The following is a 27,441-nucleotide window of genomic DNA, read 5'->3' on the forward strand; positions in this document are numbered from 1 at the left end:
CAGTGCAGGAGAAAGTGAGGAAGAAAAGGACAGTGGTGCGGAGAGAGTGTGAGGTGAGGAGAGAGAGTCTACAAAGGAGTGCTTGTCAAGCTGCCCGGCGTGTGAGAAACCTGATGCCTCGCTTCAGATGTGGCCAGGTTTATTTAACACCACTTACCTAGTCCAAAAGGGCCCACTATATCCATTCTCATAATACCCCACCCTAAACCACCTCTTCTATAGCTACTAAACCCACCATGGTGATCAACGGCCATGCTATCCATCCATCAGTTTCATGTCTGACCCAACGTTTCCTCGACATCTCCAAGGTCTAGCCCTCAATATGACTCCCCGTAATGCTGCCGAACTCCGCACTGCAAGGGCCCGTCTGAAGTTTCCGTGTGAAGTCAGAAAGCTTTGCCCCAAGAGTGTAAGACTTTGACCGAAGCCTCTGTTGTTTGCCTCTTTTTGACCCTCACAAACCACTCACAGTGTGTCCAGAAGTTCTCCTGTACTTTATCCAGTTCCACATCGCTCTAAGGTGCTGCCAACTCAAACACGGCAATGATTATTTTCACACAGTAAGACTAACAGACGAGGTTTATGACAAATGGAAAAGTATGAATAAAAGTGAAATGATTTGGCTAAATTTCTGTCGGAAAACCAATAAATTAAAACTCGCCTGCGGTCAGGTGAAAGTTTAAACTGTGGTCCACAGTGACTCATTGTCTGAAATGAGTTGTCTGTCTTGGAGGACAGTATTGCACTTGGGTTGCACCATGTTTTAATTTCCAGAACAATCAAAAACAGTTAAAATATCCAGTTCACAAGAAACATGCACTCTGTCACCAGGCTGTACATCACAATTAAGCACAGTATCCAGACTTCAACCAGCTAACCAAATAAAAGTCTTCAACAATCTTAAAAGCCAGAAGTAAGTGTCCCAAGTATCGAGAGACACTCTAAGCAACTACATGGATTGTTGCATTTCGAAAAACATCACAACACAATTTGCAATGAAATGCAAGCAAGTTTTACAATCTCAGTGCAAGGGCCAATATAGAAAGTATTAATGTATTCTTCTTAGTGTATTCTTCTGCCAGTTTTCACTGCCAGGACAACTGCCATCAATACAAAGTAACTGTAAACATGTTTACAGCTAGCTAACTGAATCAAATGTCAATCCTGCTCCTGAATGGCCATCTTCCTCAGTTCAGCTTCTGCTCCAACATAACTGCCTGAAAGCTTCTAGAGTCTAGAAAACCTGGATTAGCCGGTCCTATGCAGCACGGTAGCCATCCAGGATCAGCACACCCCTGCATTTGAAGGTGTAAAGTAACACAAGAAGTGCAATTTACTATGCAGTCAATGGCACATCATTGATAATATACAACAGGACAATGCAGTTGCCCAAGCCTCCGATTGCTTGCCTAGTTTCTTGCTGAACCCTGGTCAAAATCTGAGTGTTAAAAATTTGATAGTTGCTCTTAGGGTTGGGCTATGTCTACCAAATTGGCATCGGACGATGTCTACAGTGAAACATCGTGATGGACGATGACATCGGGGGGGCTGGGGGGTTAGGGGTGTGCCCGAAGCGTGAATCAGTATGCAGAAATGCACGGAAAACAAATAACGCGTTCTACGGAGCCACTAAAGCAGCGGTCCTCAATTCCAGTCCTCGCGTACCCCCACACATATTTTGCATGTCTCTCTTTGTTAACGCACCTGATTCAGATCATTAGAAGAGAGCTCCGTGCATGAACTGTGTTCTGAGTGACATGGTCCCTACACAGTTCATTGCTCACTACTCACTGAGCAGGGGAAATCCATTGAAGTTTACTTCACTTCGGAACATTAATTCATGGATTTGCACTGCGCAACAGCTTGCAGCGTCTTCACACACAGACGAAACTTACTAGAGAAGAGTGAAGTGTGAAACATTTGGTGTTATAAAATATACCTCTGTAAATAAATACAATTTAAATTCATGTCTCGCACACTTCAATGCCCTTTGAATGGAACATATACGTTCACTACGAACTGGAATCATGGCCGAATATCCTGTGATGTCCACTTCGTAGGGCACTTACAGTCGAATAGAACAACGTCTGAAGCGATAAGAGAAACATACAAAATGTACAGAGCTGGAATTGAGAACCGCTACACTAAAGGGACATGGTTAGCCGCTTGCTTGCAGCCTATTATTTACAGTACATGAAAGTTCTTACCAAATACACGGAGTAAGGAGAGATGACTGATAGGACAATGGCGAATGATTTGCAGATACTGAGCACCACTGACAAATATCTAATCTTGTAAAATGTATGGTACTGCTGCTCCGTAGTCGCGAATCTCAAAAGTGAAAGTGAAAGTAAAATAAGAGAGCGCATTCAAAAGCAGCTTTAGTGCCCTGCATATTAGTAGCGGTTCCCTGATACACGCAATTTATATACAGTATAATTACCCAACATATTATTTATAATTTTTTTTCCTCCCATCTTGTAGGTTATTTATTCCCCTTAGGGGTTCTGTAGTATACTTAATTTCCTTTCCAAACACTATTGGGATGCGGCGGATTGCGGAAAGGAGGGTGGGGTGGGTTTGGGGGGCGATGATCACGATGCCGGCTCAACATCGTGAGGTCTGTCAGCCATCGGTGATGGACGATCGCATCGTCTATTGGCCCAACCCTAGTTGCTCTTGACATTAGAAACTCTGTTTGACATTGCAACTCTCTTGTTGGGGATTTCAAGCAAAAGTTTGAACAGCTATTGAGAATTGAGAACATAGGGTATTTACAAAGCACAAAAAAGTACCTACTGATACAACAGGACAATATATTGGACTATCCAGTTCCCACTTTGTCACATTAAATGTGCAAATGTGTCACATTTTAATTTGCAAGAAGTCATTCCAAACCCGTAAAAGCTTCGTTCTACGCACTTTGCATCCATCGGATGCAGTCCAAAATGGCGCTACGCTGACACAGAGAGGAGACGAATTGTTGAATAAATGACGCTATTTAAAATGTTTTTTTTTGCGTACAAAAAGTACTCTCGTCGCTTCATAAAATTCAGATTGAACCACTGATGGCAGATGGACTATTCTGACAATGCTTTTCATACTTTTATGGACCTTGACAGTGCAATTTACTATGCAGTCAATGGGACAGTCACAAGCCATATTTTCATCCTAAATATTTCAAATTGTGTTCCGAGGACGAACGAAGCTTTTACGGGTTTGGAACGACATGGGGGTAAGTGATTAATGTCAAAATGTTCATTTTGGGGTGGAGTATCCCACTAATATAAGTCAAACTAATTTCTCTGTTGCTAAACTGAAAGACGCAGGAAGTCTACAATCAAATGGAGAAGGTACGTGTGAAAGGAGTCCATCTCTTTCAGTGGAAGAGGGACGCACACGGTAGGTCCACAAGGACAATAACATGACTTGGGAATAGTGTTTTCACTCATTTACATGATAAGGGTGCACAACGGTTGCTGGTTCCACATTGTTTGGTGTGTGAAAGACTGCTTTCTTAAACGGCTCTTGAAAAGAAAGCTTGTCAGGCTAAGAACGAAGGAATTCTACACCAACTCATGTTGTCTGGATTTAAAAGGAGTTTGATTATTGAGGCCTGCCAACACGAAGACCTAAACCATCAAACTCAGACCAACTTATGTTTCAATTGTAGCCAAATAGAAGACTCAACTGGACTATTATTGACTTCACTTGTCCCTGAGCTGAAACACTAGACCAGGAACACCCAAAAATGACAAGAAATATTGTAGTAGTAGGTTAGGATGTGTTACCATATGTGAGACATACAACAACTGCAAATAGAGTCTTCTTAGGTCCAAAACATACTATGCAAGTAAGAGCAGAGTTTTAGCTATGCCAGTTATTTTTAAGAAAACATGTACAAATGCAATTTGCAATGTAAAGCAAGTAGGTTACCCACTACATTTTCAGCATTGCTGCATTTCTCTATGCTAGCTACCAGAATTGTAACACACCTGGTTTAAAGACTAGGACATTGGAAATAAAATCTATAGCCCCCTATTAGTGAATGTTACTTGTGCAGTAATGCAACAACAACAGCTAGGCCACATGTTTGCATTGCACTGGGCAAGTATTCAAGTCTGCATATGCTTCTGGCATTGCAATAGTCATGTTGAGTACAGTAAAACTATATTTCTGTTGGGAGGAGGGACAGAGAAGTGTAGTCTTGTACTTTGGTGAGTTATGACAGGAAATAGGACTTCAGTTCTCAGCTTGGGCTTACGTGCTTACTTTAATCATGAGCTAGTTGCTGAAATATGGTGAAAACCAAGCTTAAATTACAGAACAGAATTCAATAAGTACATTTACAAGTTCACTGTGGTTCTGCGTCCATAAAAAGAGGGAGTGAGCAGAAAATTACCTTTATATCCAAGTCTTAAAACAGGAAGACTGTGTTCATGTGTACTCATAAAAGTAGATGGATTCATAAATGATCTGACTCCTTGATACCATATTTGGTGAAAATCACAGACGATAAGACGTCTTGACTCAGATACCCAGCCACCAAAAAATTACGAGTTTCCTTATATGAACAAAATTAAATAATGATTTGTCCATTCTTATTGATTTACTGTAATATACAGAGCCACGAGTTGAAAGCCCAGCAAAAGTCAACAAGTGGCCTTACCGCAGAGAGCATTTTGTGGTAGCCTTCTCTTCTTCTTTTGCATTACAGATGGCTGAAACAATCCATAATGCAGACATGCTCTTTTTCAACATCTACCACACTTTCCTGACTTGGACAGGCTACATTTCTCAGGTCCTGCTGAGGCCATTCAATGTGGGCTGTAATTAACAGGCCTGGGGCCTGGCCTGCATTACTGAGGGCAACAAGAAGGAAACAACTGCCTATTACTTCACGACCGAGGGTCTGTTAATCAGCCTATTAGCGTTTAACTGAGGGTAGTTAATTAGAGAGGCTATGGGGGTGGGCGGCTTGTATGGAGGGTGGGGGTTAACGGAGTCTGACCGTGAAAGCAGCTGGGAAGGCAACCTGAGACTATTGTTACTGATATGTTCACACAAGCCTGGTGATTGATTGGAAAGACAATTAGCCTTAATCATACATACATATTCCCCCTCTCTAAACCTTTTAGAAGCTATAAATTCCCACAACTTCTTAAAATAGAGAAAAAGCCTGCTGAACAGAATTCACAACGCATTTACAGTAGGCTAAGCCATATTTAGCGACTCATTGATAGCGACTCCTTTCAAGAAGTCATATATTGGTCTGAAAGGAATAGTGATAAACTGATATCCAAAAGTCTTTTTTTAACTGCCAATGTCTTGTCTCATCTGAAATTAACAGCATTGGTCCATGATAAAATTGATGTGGCCAGTTAACAAATGCTGTAGAAATTGTTACAATACAACTACTACTACTACTAACAACAAAAATGTTATTTTCATCATCATTCTTCTTCTCACAATTAATGCGAGCTATTAATCATTATAATATTAAAGACATGACAATGCTCTGTCTCTCTAGCAATGCCCATTGGCTTCACCGGTGGTGGCCAACATTATTAGAACACTAGTATTATTGCCAGCTAAAAAATTGGTTTTCAGTCAGTTATTTCTGTCTTTTGCTGTTCTGTGTCAGTAGGAAATTTCAGTCTCCAAGATGCTTCAAGAAATCTACTTGCATCTAGTGCAAAAGCTGCTTTAAACGCAAAGGATGGTCACACCAAATGTTGATTTAATTTAGTTAATAGAAGTTAATTGATAAAGAAAATCTATTTATGATATTATTTTTGACACCATCCTGATTTTACAGCATTTTTACACAAGTGCCTAAAATTTGTGCAAACAAAAATCTCACTGTATTATGAATGTTTGGAAATGTAAACTGATATTTTCTATTGACACACTACAGCAAAAGATAAAAATAACTGACTTAAAACCATTTTTTTTAGCTGGAGAAAATACTACTGTTCTAATAATATTGGCCACCATTGTATACACACAATCATACATGTACCACAGGACTGTCCATTTCATTCACGCATGCTCTGCTATAACAGAATCCAAGACCAGGAGCCTATTATATCCCTTTTAAGACTTCCAATGGATTCAATGTCCTGTAATAAGCCAAGTCAGCCATTCCAGTCAACTGGAAAGCAGCTCTCCGCTGGGACTAACAGTCTTACTTGCCTATTCTCCTTCTCCCTGCTAACTTCCATCTAGAAAAAAAAAACAGAGGCACAAATCCAATAATGTCTTTGACAAAGGCTTTCTTCTTGCCATCAGATGCCAAATAACATGTGATACTGCCCACTGTCAACTAGCAGCCACCTCTGATTAGCTCGGTTGGACTCGGTCAGAAATAACACAAGAGAACCTTGTGACACATTCCACGCTAAAGATGACATGTGCTGTGATATCTTAGTTGTCAAGGAAGAAGGGTGGAAACTGGACACTGCAGGGCGCCCGATCGGCCCCATGCTGGGTTGACCTGACTTTGTGTCCCTGAGGAAACTAAGAACATGTTCTCCTGATTCAAAAATGTGCATACTGGTCATAAAGTCAATAGTGGGATAGATTAAGGTTAATGCCTGTTTCAGTAGAGAGTATACGGGATGAGATGGAGTACTGTTAATTTTTTTCCTCTAATGCAATTCAAAATTTTGTATTAATATTACTAAGAATTGTCACTAAGGACAGAACTACAAAACAAACAAACAAAAAAAAAATCAGTGTTTAGACTCCAGATGCAGTAATGATAAACGTGTTGGAAAATTTGCTTTAGTGTTTTGAAAATTTAATTTTGCACACTTAAAAAATTGAAATGTTACAAAATAGTCTTAAATGCTTCTGCATTTTTATTTTTTTATTAGGTTAAAATTTTGCATGTTTTTATGAGATTCACCCAAACAGCATTTCACAAAGAATTGTGATCAAAGAATGACAGGTGAATAAAGAACACTTTGAATCCAAGCCCTTTCTAAACCACTCCACCCAAAACAAAACCAAAGAAAGATCCTAGGGGACTATCAAGCCTATATCATCTGAAGTTGAAATAAATTTCCCTCAAAGACTCAGGGCATCCCGAATCTCCTTTTTTATAAAACCAACTGCACATTTCATACATGTTTTCCTCTTCTGTCCTTCATTACAGCGGTGATCTACAAGGTTCTTCTTAATCATCAGTGGACAAGAATGCTAACAACCTGAGTTCAAAGGACTGAGGACTCATCTGCATGCTAGCAATGTGCCCCATCCTCTCCAGACTCTTAACATATCTATTCAAGCTGCCACTCTTTTCATGTTGCCACTCACCCCTCACGCCATTTAACGCCACATCTGACAGCGAACACACACTAAACACACACTGTGGGTAACCTTACAGCTATATGGAGTCAGAAAAAGATAAAGAACCACTGTTGTTTCTAGAAGGCTGCACATGCATTATACGTATTTGAAGCAAATTTTTAACAAGACAGTTATTTTGCTATTAAAACATCTGTCCAAGTGCTCTTATATTTGAGGAGGATGAAAACTAGCATGGCATGACCTTTAGGAAATGTAATAGGCCAAATAAAATGCTAATTAAAAGCGATAATCAATATATACTATAGTATAATGACAAAATCATGGCAAATGTTTCTCAAATATTCCCAGCTATACTCAACTCTTGTTTGAAAACAACCAATCTTCTGTTATGTTGGGGCTCTTGCTTCTTTCAGATGGCAAACACTGGCTTCTCAGTGGAGCTGCTTTTTAAAGTCTGGTTGTTGTTCAACCTCTGACCTTTGTCTGTTTGCAGGCTTTTACAAGGTGACATTTACAACCAAGTCTATCTCCATGACCTCTTTCTACCCCAACACATCCAATGCTCCTGAAAATAGCCCTGACCTACACTTGGATTAAAAAAACTAAACAAAACATGGTTTTATGACGAAAACACATTAAAACACAAGCAGCTAAAGGTACTACAGCCAAATACTGTACTCCTAACACCCCTTATGTTGAGATGAAATGCGTTTAAAGGTGGTGTGTGCCATTTTGTTGAGGTTAAAATACATTCTATCCCAGCTAAATGTTTAGAGACATCTATGAGTAAGCCATTTATTTGTGGGTTGATTTCCCAGACAAGTGTAAACACTGTGACTCTGCAGCACTTTAACATAGCTCTTGTTTATTGGAGTGGTCTGAAATGTAAATTCTGGCTCAACCAATGGCGAATGGCGCAAGACTACCTGTTTTACCGTACAATGGCGGACTGGGGTCCATGTTTGGAAAACTTTTTTTTTTTTTGCGCTACTCCATTTGGTGATGCTAGTGCACATCAACTATGTTGAAAATGTAGAATAGCACAAATTAGTTTAAAAAATGTTAACAAGTACATAATTTTTTATTCTAATGCGAAGGCAACTGACTGCAATCTTTTTCTAGGCATCCCTGTGTGATATACAAACAATTACAATTTAAAGCTGAGGTCTGGAATAAACAGGTTTTTCCAAACACAAGCGCTGTGTTAAATCCAATCATGCATAAATCAAACTGTCGCAGGCAAACACGACTACTATGTGTGAAAAGTTTCAAACACAGCACCATTTTTTTTTTCTTCCCTTTTTACATCTTTTTTTATGAGAAAATAAATGTCTACAGCGAACAAGGCGCTATTCATCTGCTGGTGCTTAACAGGGACATCTGCCATGATACTCCTCCATCGGACAGCCGTGGGAGATTCTAGATCTTTATGGGCATGTCATGTACGTGCACATAACATCTCTGAGGCCAAAAGAAGATGAAGAATAAGGGGATTTCTCATGATTTTCCCAATTCCCTCCCTATAAGATGTGAGCAATTAAACATTCCTTCACTTTCTATAAAGTCGGGCAGTGAAATTTATTTGAGCTTGTTCATAAGGGCCAGATGATCTGTGCAGTGGGATCCTGACTGAAATTTCTCATGTTCGCTCAGTGAGTCACCCATACTACTGTCAGGAACATGTGCACAAAGCCCGCTGAATACCGTGATGGCCCTGCTCACCCTATGAAAAATTCGGAACTCCAGAATGCATTGTACTGATCAGTGAATACCAGTCACCCAACAGTCTCTCGCTTGAATGGCAAACATATAAAAAAAAAATAGCATTATAACACCCCTTTCAAACAGCAGAAACATTATTAAAGTAGGTTTAAATGAGTCACGAATGTTATGATGCATATTGCTAACGTGTTCTATGATGTTGCTGGTTGCTTACTGACCAAAGTTTAAAAAATGGATCCTGATAATAAGCTGATACTTATTTTCATGTAATGCTTAGCAATATATTTAAAATACACTTATTTCAAACTAAGTATAGTTCAAATCTATTAAATTAAGACTTACTGATAAAAAAGTATAATTAAACATTATTGAGCGTACTACTTACGTACAATGCTCATTTCTTAAAATTAAGCTTAAAATGTGTTTTGATTCCACTATTGATTAGTATGATCCTTGATAAATATAATTCCTTAAATGCAAGATATGTATTTAAAGTGTACCTGAAGTATACTTGCGATAGTTCCACTTTTGCACAATCAGATATACTTCAGTATATTTTAGTTGGACTTCTTCTGAACAATTAAAGTGCATTAAGTACAAAATTAGTTGTTTACATGTTACAAGTGAATTGAGGAATCACAACATTATAGTATAAAGTGAAATTAAATTTTTAGATTTGCAAAAGATTAAATTTAACAGCATTACTAAAAGACGACGTTACCGCAAATAACGGTAAAAATTAGGATAAAATGGCATTCACAATACTGATGGGTTTTTAAAAAATAACTTGGTGAATTTTGGCCACTAAGATGAAACTTATATATTGGGCATACTTAATTAAATTTGTGGGAAGTCGTGGCCTAATGGTTAGAGAGTCGGACTCGTAATAGAAAGGTTGCGGGTTCGAGTCCCCGGCCGGCAGGGATTGTAGGTGGGGGGAGTGAATGCACAGCGCTCTCTCCACCCTCAATACCACGACTGAGGTGCCCTTGAGCAAGGCACCGAACCCCCAATTGCTCCCCGGGCGCCGCAGCATGGCTGCCCACTGCTCCCGGTGTGTGTGTGTGTGTGTGTGTGTGTGTGTGTGCAATTGTTCACTACTCACTGCTGTGTGTGTGCACTTGGATGGGTTAAACGCAGAGCACCAATTTCGAGTATGGGTCACCATACTTGACAATACAATACGTCACGACTTACTTTAAACCCTTTTGAAAAAAAAGGAAAAATGACGTTAAAGAAACAACTTAAAAGGATTTCATAATTTTACATCAACAACATGCAGCAAGGTGCTAAACCTCAAAATGACAGTAACATATTAGCACCTATGCACAATTGCCAAATAATACATGTGTATCCAAATGAGCTGTGGGGGAAAAAAGGAAATAAATGGAGAATCCGTATGATGGATGATAAAATGCTGATGTAGCAAGAGAGACTGAGGAGTACTGGGGCCTGGAGGAAGATATTTTAAACAGCAAACTCCAGCTGAGTCTAACTCTCATGGGCTATAAAGGATAGGACTACAGGGTGTTAGTTTAAAAACGTACAAGTGAAATTTCAATGGAAACAAAACTGCTGTAAGCAATTTTGCATTAATTCTTCCCCTGTGATTGTATTTCTACAGAAAGTAATTTAACGCTTTTTGATCTCAGAGACCACATTACCTCAGGTGTCAACGATAGCAAGGAAAGCATTATTGCATCCTTTTTGAATGGTGGAAACATTATTAAAGTAGTTTTAAAACCATCAATAAATCTCCTGAAGGACGCAGAAGATGTTATTACAATGTACACATGATCCAAACTGACTGCACAGGGTGGGAACAGCTTTGCATTGTGGGAGAGAGTTTCTGACTATAAATTTTAAAGGTCTACTCAATAGACTGACCTAGGGCTTTGTGCTTCATGTTCCTTATGTATTTACATGCTCTGGCACGCATGCTGACTCACCTTAATTATTCAAAAGACAAAGACAAAAAGTGACTTTCTAGGTCTAGTGCCATCCTAGAGCAAAATATCTTGAAAAAGTTTACAGTACAATGAAAATACTAAACCAGTCACCGATAACCCTTCTCAAATATCTATGCATTGTTAAGTTGATGTCCTTTTTAAAAACAAAAAAACAAAAAAAAAACAGAGATGTAGGTGACATCCACAAGGAACACTCTCGGATATCACGGCAAAGCAGTTGGCATGCTAAGCACAATCCAAAGCTTTTCCCCTCACTCTGGCCCCTTCCTCCACGTAAGTCATACTAGCACATTTCCGCCCAATGCATTAACCAATCTGGGACCCAAGCGCCCCCCAGTTTAGTGGTCTTAAGTCACCAGGCGCCGAGTGCATTACTGTCGCCTTAGGTGGCTCAATCTATCCATTGTCTCAAGGGCTTACGGCATATCTAAACGAACAGGAGAGTTTAAGACACTTACGGTTAGCACACTGCATGAGACCGCACTTAAAAGTTAGTACAAGAGCAGGCACAACTTCCTCATCCTACATATTGCATATACTGATGTCAAACACAAATGAATAAATCTCGCAACCAAAAAGTGAGGTTTTCAACTAAATCTTGAGGGGAAAAAATCTTGCGGTGAAAGCTACCATTTCGTTGAATGATGATTCGACTACACGGAGTGAAAATATTTACATTAACTTAGCTAAACAATTGCACAGACCCAGGCCATATTTATAACATGCTACAGAGAACTCAATGCAATCGTTGTCCCACACTTGAGTTTCATGCTGCTATAAAAGCAACCTTTGTAGGGCTGACTTTCTATGCACCCTTAAAAGTGACCACTGGGAACTTTTGGCCTTTGTAAACAGTCCAGATTTTGTTCCAAGGTAAGAGAGAGCCTTCTGACCCGAAGTCAGCCAGGAAGGATTCCTTTACAAGTCAGTAAACAACTTCTAATAAATTACAATGAACAACCAAATGGAGATATTCTGAAATAGTCAGGGCTGGAAGATTTTTAACAGCCATTTGTAGGGTATAACATGCATTAAATATTTTATTTACAGGTATTTATGTTCAACACCTGCTTGTACAAATGTTCCTTTCAGAATGAGCTGTAATTGGCAAAAATCGTAGATTTAAAACTTTGTCCCGACATGGTGCAACACGTTTAAAGTTTCTGTCCCAACCAGCCATGACTGCAACAAACGACATTGCACTACACATCTAATTGGCCCAAAATCTCCATAACTGTGAATGCATATCATATACGTTATGATTGGCTCTATTTGCGCCACTATGCACAACAATTTCATTTTTATCATGGAAAGGAAATCATCAATAAATCTCTCAAGTTGTTGCAGTGAATCTTGGTTAGGCCAGAGTATCTGGCATAAAACAGAGGTATTTACCTCCATTATCCTGTCATGGATCTGCAAACCCCCTTCTTTATCCGCTGGTCCATTTTCCACAATCTTCGACACAAAGATTCCTTCATTCGAAGTGCCATCTTTATTATCCTGAAATTCAAAAACAAGGCAGCAATATTTAGCTAAAAAAGATCAATAAATCTGAAATACCATCCAATAAACCTCTTTAGTAGGGTTATAGGTGCAAAATAATTTTTATAGCAAAATAAAAATAAAATGAATAACAAAAGACTCCCTTTAAGACACATCCAAAACACAAATAATTGTTTGCAGGTGTACAAGCAATGTGCTCCATTGTTTAGCTTCTTGGCAAATGCACTGTCAAATGAAAGACCTATAGTGTTCGTAGGAGGATTGGGGTGACTAAAAAAGATGATCGCCATTCATTATATGAAACTATAACCTGGACTGGAAGGTTATAGCAAAACCTCCGCCAAAATATTGCTAAACCCACCCCCCAACCACATCAAACCACATTAACTCTGTGCCATGTTGTGTGACACTGTGCTGTAATTTTTAATGGAATACTTGAGAAACCGCAGGAAGTTAAACTGTGAACTCTGCAGTTAATTACTGTAAGCCCTTCCCTCTTACCCATTACAACAACAACAACATCCTTATTTACCAGAGGATCCTTTCCCAACCAATTTAAATATGTTGTAGAATAAAATAAAGCTACATGAACTCTGTTAACGAAATTAAGTGACCTGATGTCCTACACTAAAGATGCAGTACTCTACTATTTTTTTTTTAAATTTAAACAGAAAATATACAATTTTAAATATGCATAACATTCAAAAATATTTGCCCGCTAAATGCCGTGACTGACTAATCAGAATCAAGTATTCCAGAGAGAAAAATAAACATTGCTTCCTATAATTCTTGGCACCTTTGACATTTAAAATGCTTTCTAAATAGGCAGCTCATGAAGTTTTAAGAACAGATCTAAGGACTTAAAAGCAGACAGGACGGCTGGCATGTCAAACATTTGCTAGGGAGGGGTCATGGCCACGTTGAAGTAGTTGTACAGTTGCTAAGAGACACAGCCATTTGTGTCACTCATTAGTGACTGACCTCTTCCACTTTAGCATAAACTCAGCCATAGCAATTTGTGCTATATGTTATAACAGTAGTGAATTTTTATAAATAAATAAAGCCTTGTCTTTGTGATGAGGCAACATCTGGGTTTTAGAAGAAGCCTTGGAAACTTGGCTGTAGTAGTAGTTTTCCCCTTTGGAAGGTTTTGCTGCAAAAGTCCAGTTCAGACCAAAGTGCGTCACACTTCTATTTCATACGAACCACAAACAAACACTTCTTAAAGGGTTTGGTGCTTATTCACACTGATATGGATACCACAACTACCACTTCAGGGAGGACCGACGTACCAAAGTGGCACTTTATATGTTAGATATAATTTATGTCTGTATTTTCCGAGTTGCCATTTCCACTTAAAAGTTAGTTATCAAGTGATACACTGAGAATCTGAAATAACCTGACAGATATTAAAGGACGGTGTTATATTTTGTTGTTTATCATCATAATTGAGGGTTGGTTAAGACTAGCTCAAAATCTGATCATGTGCGTATGGCATGAGGTAATCTAGAGACTTAAAATATGTTTATTAATATATGCGTGATCTGAGATTCCTAATTTTTTTACATTAGCCAAACACCTCTGAGCTAAAATCCTTATTTTAATAATTTATCAAAACATCTGCATGTTCATGGTTCCTTGTTGTCATTTAATGTCACATGACATGCAGGTAAACAAAAAGTGTTTATTATAATTGTTTTTATTTTTAAGCCTTTTTTTCCATTTGATATTTTTAGGATTTAATTAATTATTAGCTTTTCATAAACTCACAAACCCCAGTTTGGGGAAACCCTGGAGTAGACCTGGGGCTGAAACAGGAAATAGAATGAGCCAACAGTCGGGTTTCCATCTAAAGTTGCAAATGTAACTTAAGCGCAAAATTGGAATATCACATAAAAAATTTGTGATTAAGCACCATTTTCATCCGAGTCAAAAGAGAGCAAAATCGTCTTCAAAAAAATTGGAGGTGATGGATGCCTGCTGTTTGGGCATCTATACAGTTCTAGAAGGCAATTATAGAGAACTACTTTGACGACAGACTTTGCTCGGGCATTTAAGAATGATCAAAACATTTCAGATGCTGTGCAACGAGATCAGTCTGCTGGTTAGTCAGGTTATGCAGTCCCATAGCGCAAAGTCACACGATTCTGCATGGAGGAATTTATTCATAAAATGAGTTTCCATCTCCCATTATATGCATTAACACTTTTTCGGACAAGTCAAAAACCACCTTAAGCGAGCGTAAACATTTTTTTGCAAATTAGTTATTTTTATTTTTTTTTAATTTGGGGCTTCCAATACTCGTTTCTAATGCGATACTTCAAAATGCGCATAAAAAACAGGGTGAGAGAACCATAGCTAATGACATATGATGAAGGTCCAAATATTTCTAAACTTACCGCACATGGCCGTCCCCCAACGATATTGAAGCCTAAAGATCCAGTCTCACGATGGAGTATAGCTGTGACACTTTTGGTCTCTCCACCCTGTTAAAAGAGGAAACCATGAACCATTAATTCACACATAATTCTATTTAAAGCCTTTGAAAAGCGAAAAACACCAATGAAATTACTAAGCATTTCCATTTGGGAAATAGCAACATTTGAGCTTCCAAACGTAATATGTCAAATGTAACCCTTCAGGGTGTGTTTTTATAGTACAAGTTCTTAAATCATCTGCAGGTATCACGGTTTATTGACTGTGACCAAAAGTGGTGTGTGACCAAACAAGTAAAGCGGTACACCTCTTAGAGTCATTCTGCAAATCATATTCTGCAAACTACATAATTCTTCTAAGCTTAAAGCATCTTGGAAAAGGAGCTGTCAACTTGCCGGCAGCTTTAAGGGTTAATGCCTTGTTCCCTGCTCATTCAGTAGAGTATATTAATACATTTGCAGCAAACGGCTCTCTCAACAGATGAACGACGGAACGTGGAGAAACTAGTGGTGTCAGCATTTTATTCCTCGCTTGGGGTGACACTGCATAGGATCAGCGACTAAAGCAGCTGTCATTTCTGTGGGCCACAGAATACAGTGTCTAAATATAATACAGACATCAATGGCATGCACGTACAGTGTCCTCTTTACTATCTTTGCTGAGTGTATGCCTCCTAGTGAGGAATGCACCCCACTGGACCAGGTCATGGGAACAAATCCCATAATTCCATGGGAAACAACATCTGTAGAAGGCAGTGACTCCACGTCAAATAATTGCACATCACTGTTGTTTGGTTTTGTTAGTGGTTTTCTGCTAATATGTTTCAGTTTGATTACTGTATAAGAACAGGTCAGTTTGGTAAATAACAAAAGTGTGGAATGATGTCAGAACACGACTCATCTAAAGAATACATTCTCTTGAATTGTGAAAACAAACAAACATATACATATTTATTGCATAATACATGCTGAAATGCTCCAGTGATGATTTGAAAACTTGTGTGATATCTTTTTTTTTCTTCTGGAGCAGCTAGATCAACAGCACAGCGTTCAGCAGACAGGCCCAATCCTGCAAATGTCAGCTCCCCATCATCGCCCTCCTTTTCCCAGCCCTGCGTTGCTTCAACTCACTTGACTGATGAAGCATGTGATGGGAACAGCAAGAGAGACTACATTCCCCAGCAGGAAGGCAGTCGCTGGCACTAAGACATCATTCAGAGCCCATAAACGCGTTCACTCACTGGGAGATTGCCTTAGGATCTTGTGCTCCTTCATAGAGCGGTCAAGGGAGGTTATCTGTCACAAGTGTAACTCACTGACATTTTTCCATGCTCTAATGGTGTCCTGAGGTGAGAATATATTATAGCTAATCTGAAGGGCATCACACATGGCAGAAGATGTCATAGCACTTGATGTAAGGCATGGCAAGGATACTGCACTAAGAAAAATGTGCCATAGCAAAGTCTTCAAATCTGGCCATTTTGAAGTATACACTAAAGTACATACCTCATGTACTGATGTACTAATTAGGTATGAATAAAATACTGTACGTTTGTTAAATCTTATAATCTCATGGTTTAAATATGCAAAGTGTAGCCTATTTCGGGGGTTGGAGGAAATTCTGACATAAAAAAATCTGATCAATCAAAAAAAACATTGTTTTTGCAACTTGCAACAAATAGAAATCTGACATTAATATCAACAAACAAACAAGCAAGCATATACAGCCCTAATAATAATAATAATAACAACATAGAATTTCCCATAGAGTCTGAATAATATTAACATAAAATTGCTGAATATAAACATCAATAATAATTCTAAAATTCTAATTTTTAGCTTTGCCAAAAGTGAGTTAGTTTTGAAAGTCGGCGCGACCCTGATTTTCTGCCTTCAAATTCGCTCGAAGCGGGGTTCTCTCCTGGTGAAATGGAAAAGTCGGAGTGTAGCTGTAGTTGACGGATTGGAACTCTGAGCGAGGACGTTATCATCCGTCGCTCCGCTCCACTCATAAATGCTATTCCAGGCCAGAGTTTATGCAAGCTCATTAAACTACTACACGCAAAGCTTGGTTTGGCAAGAAGTCACTTTCCAAATTTTGCCTTAAATGTAAGTCACTGGATATTAATTACTTGTTCAACCTGTTTCTAGAACTAAAAAGCAATATCACACTTGCAATTGACAAGTTATGCCAACAGTGCTGAAATGAAAAAAAAAAGAAGAAATTAACAGAGTTTGAAGCTTAACTTGACTATAAACATCTAAATAAATATGGGGAAAGAACAAAAGCACATTAAAACTTTTATTCTGAGGGAAAACTAGAGCAAAAAACAAAGCAAAATACAAAAAGAACTTCCATGTTATAAAGCATTGATCTCATAAAATCATGCAAATTATGATGAGATTTCATTCAAGTTACTTTTAGGGTCATTTTGCTTATTTGACGACAGTGGTGGCCAATACTACGCTTTACCACAGTTTTAATGTAGTAATGAACACTACCATGGTAAATGTTTGTAAGAGTTATTAAGCTGAATATTACCTTACACGGTGGAGAGAGGCTCTTGGACAGCGAGCCAATCCTGGCGCTGTATTCAGTGAATTTCTTCTGATACTTCAGCGCTGTCATCTGAAGCTCGTTGTGAACCGCCGACAGTTGAGCCAAAAGTGATTTCTCTCTTTTAGTCGATTTGAGAGCTTGTTTCTTCAGCTCCTTATCCAAGCTGACAACTTTCCCTTGCAGCGCGCCGTTGTGCGCTTTGAGGGCTTTCAAACAGCAGTGGTTGTCCAACTTCTGCTCCTTGTGAGTGAGCATCAATCCGCATCCACTCTCGCATATCCCGACCGCTCTGTAATCACACGATTCACGCATGTGAGCATCCATATCTTTAAGGTTGAGCACTTCGCTGCAGCCCTTATTCCTACATTTGGCAGGGGAATAATCGCACATCTCCGCGTGCTCCGCCAGATGCTGGAGTTTGACGATCTTCTCGCAGCCCCGCGCGTGATTGTCACATTTAATGTCTAACTTTAATATTAAGTTTTTCAGAGGGAGGACGTGGTTGAGCTCTTTGGTGGAGATCCTTTGACATTTGACCGGGCAGCTGCTCTGCTGGACGACCCACGGCAGCACGCAGCCGGCGCAGAAGACGTGACCGCACGGGGTAGTGAGCGGATCCTCCAAAACTTTATTACACAGGTTGCATTTGAAGTCTGGGTCCACAGCCCCCTTGAAACGATCCAACTCAAATCCCATTTTTTTTTTTTTTTTTAAGGGACAATCCAAAACGGAACCGGGACTCCCACAGAATAGCACAGGGGTTTAATCGCTCTTCGGACTAAGTCATTAGAAGAGCTCAGAGAAACTGAGTAGACTAGTACGAGCACTTCTACTGACTGAACTAATTGCCTGAGACTTCCTATGGGGGAGAGAAGTGTTGCAGATTTGGGTACCGTAACGTTCAGAAGAACTGCGCACTCAACAAGGGGCTTAGACTAGCCTAAAAAATTAAGCCAAACTTAAAATGTATGAAAGTTGTTCACTAAATAACATTCATACAAAGAAATATAGTGCAAGCACACTTTTCAAGTGAAACACTTTAGAATTTTGAATGAATTTTAAATGAGTTTTGGGAAGTCGTGGCCTAATGGTTAGAGAGTCGGACTCGTAATCGAAAGGTTGCGGATTCGAGTCCCCGGCCGGCAGGGATTGTAGGTGGGGGAGTGAATGTACAGCGCTCTCTCCACCCTCAATACCATGACTGAGGTGCCCTTGAGCAAGGCACCGAACCCCCAATTGCTCCCCGGGCGCCGCAGCATGGCTGCCCACTGCTCCGGGTGTGTGTTCACGGTGTGTGTGTGTGTGTGTGTGTGTGTGCATTTGTTCACTACTCACTGCTGTGTGTGTGCACTTGGATGGGTTAAACGCAGAGCACCAATTTCGAGTATGGGTCACCATACTTGACAATACGTCACGACTAAATGATAAAACAGAAGGTTTACACAGATACCAGGGCTAGTTGTAACAGTTTATATATATATATATATATATATATTGATATATATATATATATATATATATCAGAGTGGGATTATTTCTGAAAGTCATTAAATTAACATGTTAATGATGCATTTACAATTTTTTAATGCTAAAATGATTAATGAAAAAAACTTTTATATCATTTTTTAAAAATTAGAAATAATTACGTTTATACTCTGTTTTTACATGATTTGCACAGAACCTAACATTATATTGTATTATTCTATACCATTTACTATATAAGTTGTTTGTACCCGTTATTCTTGTTTTGTGAAATATTTAGCATTATTTGTATGCAGATGCCAGTTTGATGTTTGGTTATTTAATGCAATGCATTCATGCATTTTAAATGTGGCTTAAGTATCTAAATACTTTTTTTTTTTGGACCATATCAGATATACCTTTCAGATATAATTCAGAAATATAACTAAAGAAACACACACACACAAACAAACATAAATAACTAAATAAACCTGCCATTAGAAACATGTTTTGTGTGCTTATACAGAGCAGCTGAGAAACTCAAGCAAGATTACAGATTTCAAACTCTAAAAGCCCCAAAGCTAAAGATGCTGCTTCACATCCTCTCGGTTTGCATGAGTGGCCAGTTATGCCTCTTAGGCAGAAAATAATCATCTGTCCGAACTGTTTTCTGATAAGTAAATGGGAGCTTGTGAGCATATGATTTGTCTAAAAATGTGTATTTGTGTTCAGTGTGTTTTGTGTATAGAGAAACCTGGAGTTTAAATACAGCTCATTTAAATAAGGACATTTTCCATCTCGGTAGGAAGTAGCATGGTCATAAAAGCATTTGAATTGTAAATGACTGAGAGCCACAGACAGGGTCACTGGCAGCTATGTGCAGTGAGGGGACAAGAAAGGCCTTTACTTTTGCAGCTTAACTATCCTTTGTGAACAGCGTGCATCTCTCCTGCTATTGACTGATCTGAAGATGGGAAATTCTTTTCATCAATATTCTGTGAAATCAAATTTCATTGCTTTGCCGTGACATAGGGATTCAATCCACATGTGCATTATTAAATAACAACTCCCAAGTTCATTACTGACTCCAGGGTATGGGGGAAAATGAAAGAAAAAAGTAACATTTGCAATCACGCATAAATTTGTGTCTTTTTCTGGTCTTCAGATGGAAATCTGCAGTTCAGAAAAACAAATGTCAGAGGAGTGGCTCAGTAATTTAATACTGGCACTGATAAAAGTAATCCAATCATTACTTCAAAGGAGTCAAAGATATAGAATATTACGTTCCGAAATGTACAGCCAACATTAATTATCTTCCATTTTATCTTCCATTTTATGTGCCCCCCCCCCCACCCCACCAAGAATTATCTTCCATTTTATGTGCCCCCCCCCCACCCCACCAAGAAGTTCTGGTAAATTGTCAAGTACCATACAGACAGAAAAACAAATAGATCTTCGATAAGAGATTTTTTTTTCCAAAATCAGTATAATGTTGTAGTATCATTAAAGTCTCAGCCTTGATTTAACCACCTGCCAAGCTATTATTCAAATGATCATGTGCAAAAAGATAATTACATTACAGATGCAGTTTGGATACACATCATTACGTTGTAATACGAAACATTCAAAATAAACAATAGTTACTGAAGTGCACTTACCAAAAACATCATCCTTGTAAATTAGGAAAGAACTTGAGTCTTGTTTATTTGTTGGCCGTGGCAGAGAACTCAGATGACTTAGATCAAGTAATGCAAGGTTAAAAATAAAGATCAATTGTGATAAGATTTGATCTAGCTCTTAGACTCCGGGCTGTATTGGATGTTACTGAACCATTTCTCATGCTCTACATTTCTTCCATCTTAGCTCACGTCTAGAGTATTTCACCCCACCCTTTTGGATCTAATGAACTCGAATATTTAAGTCAAAGAGACCCTCAGACTTTTGCATTGACAGTTTAAAGTATTGTAAGATATGTTGAATCTTTTCATAATGTATAGAAATATTTTGGTGGCTTGATGGCATGCCAGAGTGTAACTTTTTAGAGTGCTTTTTGTTATATTAAGAGGTAAAATAGGCTCAGTAAAACAATGCATTGGTTGTTTGCACTGCAAAGTGCTTATTAAATCACTACATCACTGAATTCATTAATGAAATGCCTTTAACTGAAAATTTTAAGGGAAAGGGAAGTGGTGTGTGGCCAAGTATGGTGACCCATACTCGGAATTTGTGCTCTGCATTTAACTCATCCAAGTGTACACACAGTAGTGAACATACACCTGGAGCAGTGGGCAGCCATGCTGCGGTGCCCGGGGAACAGTTGGGGGTTCGATGCTTTGCTCAAGGGTCTCACCTCAGTTATGGTATTGAGAGTGTTGGTTATTCACTCCCCACCTACAATCCCTAACGGACCCAACTCTCTATCCATTAGGCATTTTACATTTTACATTATTGACACAATATTTTCCTGTTTTGATATTGGAAAGCTGCTTTGACACAATCTGTATTGTTAAAAGCGCTATATACATAAAGGTGACTTGACTTAAAGCATTGTCATGAGTTGCAATCATTTTCTAAATTCACATGCTGCTAATTAACCCACTTCTTGAGCTTTTTTTCTGTTATTGTGCAATTTTGTATAAGACTTTATTTCCTTATAGAAACAAATCTCCCGCTTTTAAATCCATGAAAAGACTGGGAATTCCTAAATCCATATGGATTCCCTATGTAGAAAGTTCTAGGCTTGTAATTTCTGAAGCCTTTATAATGTAGAGGGATGCAGAAATGTCTACCTTTCTTTAGATGAGGGCTTCATTTGGAGCTTTGGATGCCAGCCATACTGCAGTCATCACCACTCTGCTATAGTGACGATATGTCAAGAATATGAGGGTGATGTGGGATTGTGAGATCTTGTAAAGACTAATTGCTTTTCTGGATATACATTTTCATCCTGCATTGCGACAGAGTTGCTATCAAAGGCAATGAGTGAAATGAGACATTTTTTCTTTATCATCATACCTTTATTGCAGTCAGTTGTAAACACTGGGCTATGAAATGCATCTGCTTATACTGTATATGCACTGATGCATTTTCAGATTTTCTTTGAATTCGTTTGCTCACTTGTGCACATTGTTACACATGCCTACATGCATATGAGTCAGTTAAATTTAGTTGAAAGCAACTGTTATCCATTCGTTTTATTTTATTAGGTCTGTAGCCCTTTGCCGTTGACCCCAATCAGAGACTGTTAGCGGTGAGCCCATGTTGTGTCCACCTGAGGTTGAAACACAGATGTTTCCTATAGTCTGTTGCTTTTTCTTTGACATTCCTTTATATTCTCGTACCAGTTGCAGTTTATAATAAAGTGTCTGGAAATTGTCTGTGAAGTTTTTCAGTCACCCGGGTCATCGTAGAATCATTTGAGAGGAACCAGTACAGTAACTGGCTTATAGGATTACTGTAGTTCACCCAAAAATGAAGCACTGTTCCTGCATTCTTCATGAACCTTTTTAGGGTCTTTATGTTTACGTTGTGTACTCTGTTTTGCAGTGGGAGTTAGACAAGTCTATGCAGATCTTATGGTGACCTTGTGATCTTGTTCTTGTGAACTGGTAAGGGAATGGGCCTTGATGCAACACATGCAAGGCCACACTTGTCTCCTGGAAAATGTCGATGACAGATGGTGTAAGCAAAACTTATGACAGCAAAGTGCTCACCTTTATATTTCTGTGTTTATATATGGAGCAATGCAGAAAATCAGCACATAAATGCAATGTCAGGAAAAAAAATTATATATTTTTTTCAGTGTTTAAAAATGCTTATACTTGTCTCTACACATTAGGCTAGGATATATAAGTAAGCCAAAGGTTGATTTCCCTTAAAAATTGTAAACACTGTTATTCCTTGGTGTTTTCAAAATATTGCTCTGTTTGTTTGAGAATCCCAAGCAGCCTGCACAGCAATAGTGGCACAACCAATGACCTGAGTCTGGGGTGGGGCTTTCTGATTGTGCAGCCAATGGGAGATGGGGGAGTGTACTGTTGGGGGACATTACTTGAATACTTCTACTTTTTTTTTTTTTTTTAATATTGCAGATTAAACTGTTTATCTTAGTTTACATTACGAGTGGTTGGCCAACAAATTATTGTATACAGAAATTGACTTTCATAAACACTCTCTTATGAAAATGCAGTACATTTGTCCACCTTATTTTTAACGTAAGAGTATGTGCGGCCATTTGTAACTTGAATGTACGAGGCTCCTGGTGTCACTTGCTTTCAGTTATTTTAGCTGCATGATACTACAAATTGGCATTTGTTATTCTTGTAGTTACTTATAGCAGCTAATTAATTGGAAGTCTTGCACAGAAATTCACAGAAAATATTACTTCCACATTACAAAATATTGTGGATATCTTCATTTAGTTTTAGGAACCAGTCCACACTAATAACAATGTGGGGATAGCTGAGAACACTAGTAATGTGAATGATCAGGTACAATAATTTCCACTTTGTATAGAAAGAATCAAAACACGTGGCGTTGTTTTTTGGGCAAACCACTTGCTGACGGACTCTGCTGACAGTGCAAATTTATAGGGAAATTAAATTCAAAATATATTCTTTGTGGAATGACCAATCCTGATCCAAAACTAACCAGATGGAGAGGGTGGTTAGGAGACAGCTGTGTTTTAGAGAATAAGAATGAGGGGAAAAGATGAATAGCATCCTTTATTCCTTAGAGGGTTTAGTAAGTCTTACGTTGGTTGACTTCAGTGTTGATGTAATGCAGGAACACAATAGGTCCTGGAACTCTGGGACCTCCTCCACAATATCTTTCATCGGCGGAGTGGGTCTGCATTCGATCTTGTATTAAATGCTTTTGGCAACTGAGCTAGCGTAGGGCATTAGCCTATAGAGGTTCACAAATAACAAGTGTGTAATATTAGAAACAGATGACTTCTTTTACAAAGCGGACAACCCCAAGTGCTTAAAACAGAGCAAAATAAGAAAAACAACTAAAGACTGTGGTGTTAAACAACACTGTTTTGGTACATCCCTGAGACACGAAACAGAAAGAATTGATTAGGCTTGTTTTACTGTGTGGTCTTCCATCTGCTTCTTTTTGTTTTAACTGATTTCAAAGTTCAGCTTATTATTCAAAACACTAGGCTAACCCTGAATCAAAATAAGGTTTGTTACAAAAGCTTACAGTAATGTTCCAATGCTTTTTTGGAAGTCAGCTGTTAAAAACCTTTATAAAAAGTACAGTTCTGACTCTAAAAACTGATTAGACAAGCCACATTTGATGGCGTCATAGAATAGCCAGTGACTGCACATGATTTAAATTATACAAAGGGTTCCGAAAGTCTGAGACCACATTGAAAATGTGGTACTTTTCATTTAAACCTGGAAATAAACAGAGTTTAAAAAGTTTTAGGGTTTTGAAAAATTTAAAGCAAAGAAAGGTTATGGCTTAAAATGAATAAGAAGCATATTAGATTCTGAACTTCAAGTTATGTTGATTAATGTAATTTGTAAAGTAAATTGTTCATAAATTATGCAAAAAGAAAAAAAACTATATTAATGGTAACTATATTAATGGGTGAAAAAATATTTATTATTGCCACATTTTATAAAATCAATAAAGCACGAGAGACTGTATTCCACTTCATACATTAAACCAACCCTTTAATCTGACAAAATCACTAATTCACAAATTCTCATGTCTTATTGCTTTATTTAACCATTCAGCCTTCAGATCTGCCCCTCACTATGTTTCTTGATATATTATCATCTCCATGTTCTTCTATCTGCTTTAGGCACTTGGAGATGTGTGAGTTGGAAGCTGATTCTGATGTTTGGTGGCTACAGCAGAGACCTGAGAGGAGGATAACACCATTGGAACTAGACATGTGTCTCGTCCTGATGAGAATAGCGGTGAAAGTAAGTAGCTGAGCTTTTATAATTGATGAGGAGTCAACAGGAAAGCATTCTCGCATTGTGCTGTGAGCTTGTGTTGAATAGGAGGAAACCATTATACTTAAATGTGCTTATGGGACAGAATACCTTCATAAAGCACCTTCATAAAGCATTCATCAGCTAACATTATATTTTGTCTTCATAGATTTTTTATTTTATTTTTTTGCCCTTTGGGATCACCTTTGTTAAAGGCAGGAAGGCTACCTTCATCTATATGTAAAAACCATTAGGTCTGATATTAAATAGTTTGGCATATGTTCACTGTGTCTCCAAGGCTTGTAACTTATGAAACAGATGGAATGACCTATTCACAGACTCATCCATCTTTTTTTGCACCTTTGCATTCTGTATTTTTTACTTGGTTAAAGTTCATGCATTTAACAGGCCAGATTTACATTAAATGACTGTTAGAAATATAAGAATCCAACCAGAATTCCAGGTTTAAATATTGTGCTAAAATAAGGTATCCAGGGAGTACAAGTCTGTCAAACCCTGAACATCTTCCTGTGAATTAGTATGTCCAAATATTGCTCAATCTTAAGTCACAAAGGGGGTTAAAGGGAGGAACAGGATCAGCGTCAAGTAGAACCAGTTTTCCACAATGAGCCTTGGACCACTGCCTAAAGGACATTGAGCATTCGAGAACAATCTTATGTAAACAACACAAACATTGTCTTTGTTGTCCTTGGTTTTGTCCTGGAGGGAATGAGATGTCAAAGATGTGTATTTACAAGTGATTCGGCTCTGAGGAGCCATAAAGCTTCTTTCATCATGTTTACATAGCTCAGGACTGGTGCAGCATCTCAAAGAATCTTTATCAACTATTCACAAAAGAGAATATTTTCCTTTATTTTTTAGTGCTTAGATAAATGTCCTATTTATACAATTTAGACAAATTCTGTTAGCAAACATGAATAAACAATCAGGCTCAAAGGCTCCTGAGTGGATGAAAACAAAAGCATGCAGTTAACTAAAGTCCTAGTGGGCAATATTAAGCGTAATGCTCAGCTGCAGTGCTGCAGTAGTGGCTCACAGTAGTATAATTTAATCAGAACGGAAACAAGGCAACAGTCTGCCTGAGTAACATGAGGATCTAATCGGAAACAACCCTGCTCTAATTATCCATTACAAAAATAACGAGCTGAAGTCATGACCATTGTTACTGTCCCTTGCAGGAAATTCTTTGGCAGGTCAGGCTAAATATAAATTGGCTATAGCAACAAAATAAATGACACTATATTTTTTACAATACGTCTATCTGTTTGTAATAAGGATACCTGAAAAAACGTTTTTGGATTGATAACACTTCTCAACAGATGTGTTGCTAAAACAGAATTTGTCATGTATATTTGAATAAGTAAATTTTAATTTATTATAAAGGAATAGCTATATAGTTTATCCTTTTTCTGATAAAATGCTTAAAAACTTCTGGATGTTTAAAAGCTTACAATTACATTTTCAAAATGAAAAAACAAACAAAACAAACAAACACACACACTTGTTTCATAGAATGACCTATGCAATGTATGTATCATACACCACATCAAAGGTTACCACTTTCTTCCTTTCTAGTCATTATCTGAACTCTACATTTCTATTTTCTCAAAGCACACTTTAAGTAAATCTTTTCCTTTTTAGGTGTGGTCAGTGTCCTCCTACACTCTGTAAAAAATTATGGTAAACTGCAAGGTCGTGACCAGCACGGTGCATTCTGGGTACTTCTTGTCTTATTGTGGCTTGGAGTAGCTATCGGCTCTGTGAGTGGAGGGTTCATGACAGGAAGATGACTCAGAGGCAAATACTTGGACTCCATCTTCTGCTTTCCTCTTGCCATACCTCTGCCATTTTCTTTTAAACTAGATGAGAGTAGAGATAGAGATACTTTCCTCTATGTGCAGCACAAAGTACAAAAACGAACAACATACGAGACATGAAGAAAATGTCCATTTGCTGTCTGCATGCAAAGTTTGCTTGATGTACAGTCGTGGTCAGAATATTGGCACCCTTGGTAAATATGATCAAAGAAGGCTGCGAAAATTAATCTGCTTTGTTAATCCTTTTGATCTTTTATTTAAAGAATTCACAAAAATCTAACCTTTCATTGGATAATACGAATTTAAAATGGGGGGAAATATCATTATGAAATAAATGTTTTTCTCTAATACACATTGGCCACAATTAACGCTACCCTTTTATTCAATACTTTTTGAAACCTCCATTTGCCAGTAAACAGCTCTAAATTTTCTCCTATATTGTCTGATGAGGTTAGAGAACACCTGACAAGAGATCAGAGACCATTCCTTCATCCAGAATCTCTCCAGATCCTTCAGATTCACAGCTCCATGTTGGTGCTTCTTCTCTTCAGTTCACCTCACTCATTTTCTATAGGATTCAGGTCAGAGGACTGGAATGGCCATAGCAGAAGCTTGGTTTTGTGCTCAGTGACCCATTTTTGTGTTGTTTTTGAGGTTTGTGTTTGGATTATTGTCCGGTTGGAA

General features: G+C 38.3%; 1 protein-coding gene across 1 annotated transcript in view; it reads right to left on the reverse strand.

Moving 5' to 3' along the window:
• The window catches only part of pdzrn3b (PDZ domain containing RING finger 3b), a 90,234-nt gene extending 71,884 nt beyond the window's left edge, over positions 1-18,350 (reverse strand). Inside the window, exons 1-3 of the mRNA XM_079432621.1 lie at positions 17,490-18,350; positions 14,912-14,998; positions 12,402-12,509 (exon numbers count right to left, since the gene is read on the reverse strand). Of these exons, the coding sequence (XP_079288747.1) occupies positions 12,402-12,509; positions 14,912-14,998; positions 17,490-18,203 (909 nt within the window). The 5' untranslated portion in view covers positions 18,204-18,350. The remainder of the gene's footprint in view (positions 1-12,401; positions 12,510-14,911; positions 14,999-17,489) is intronic.
• Positions 18,351-27,441: the final 9,091 nt, after the last annotated feature.

This window comes from Barbus barbus, assembly GCF_936440315.1.
Source record: "Barbus barbus genome assembly, chromosome: 13".
Taxonomy (NCBI): Eukaryota; Metazoa; Chordata; class Actinopteri; order Cypriniformes; family Cyprinidae; genus Barbus; species Barbus barbus.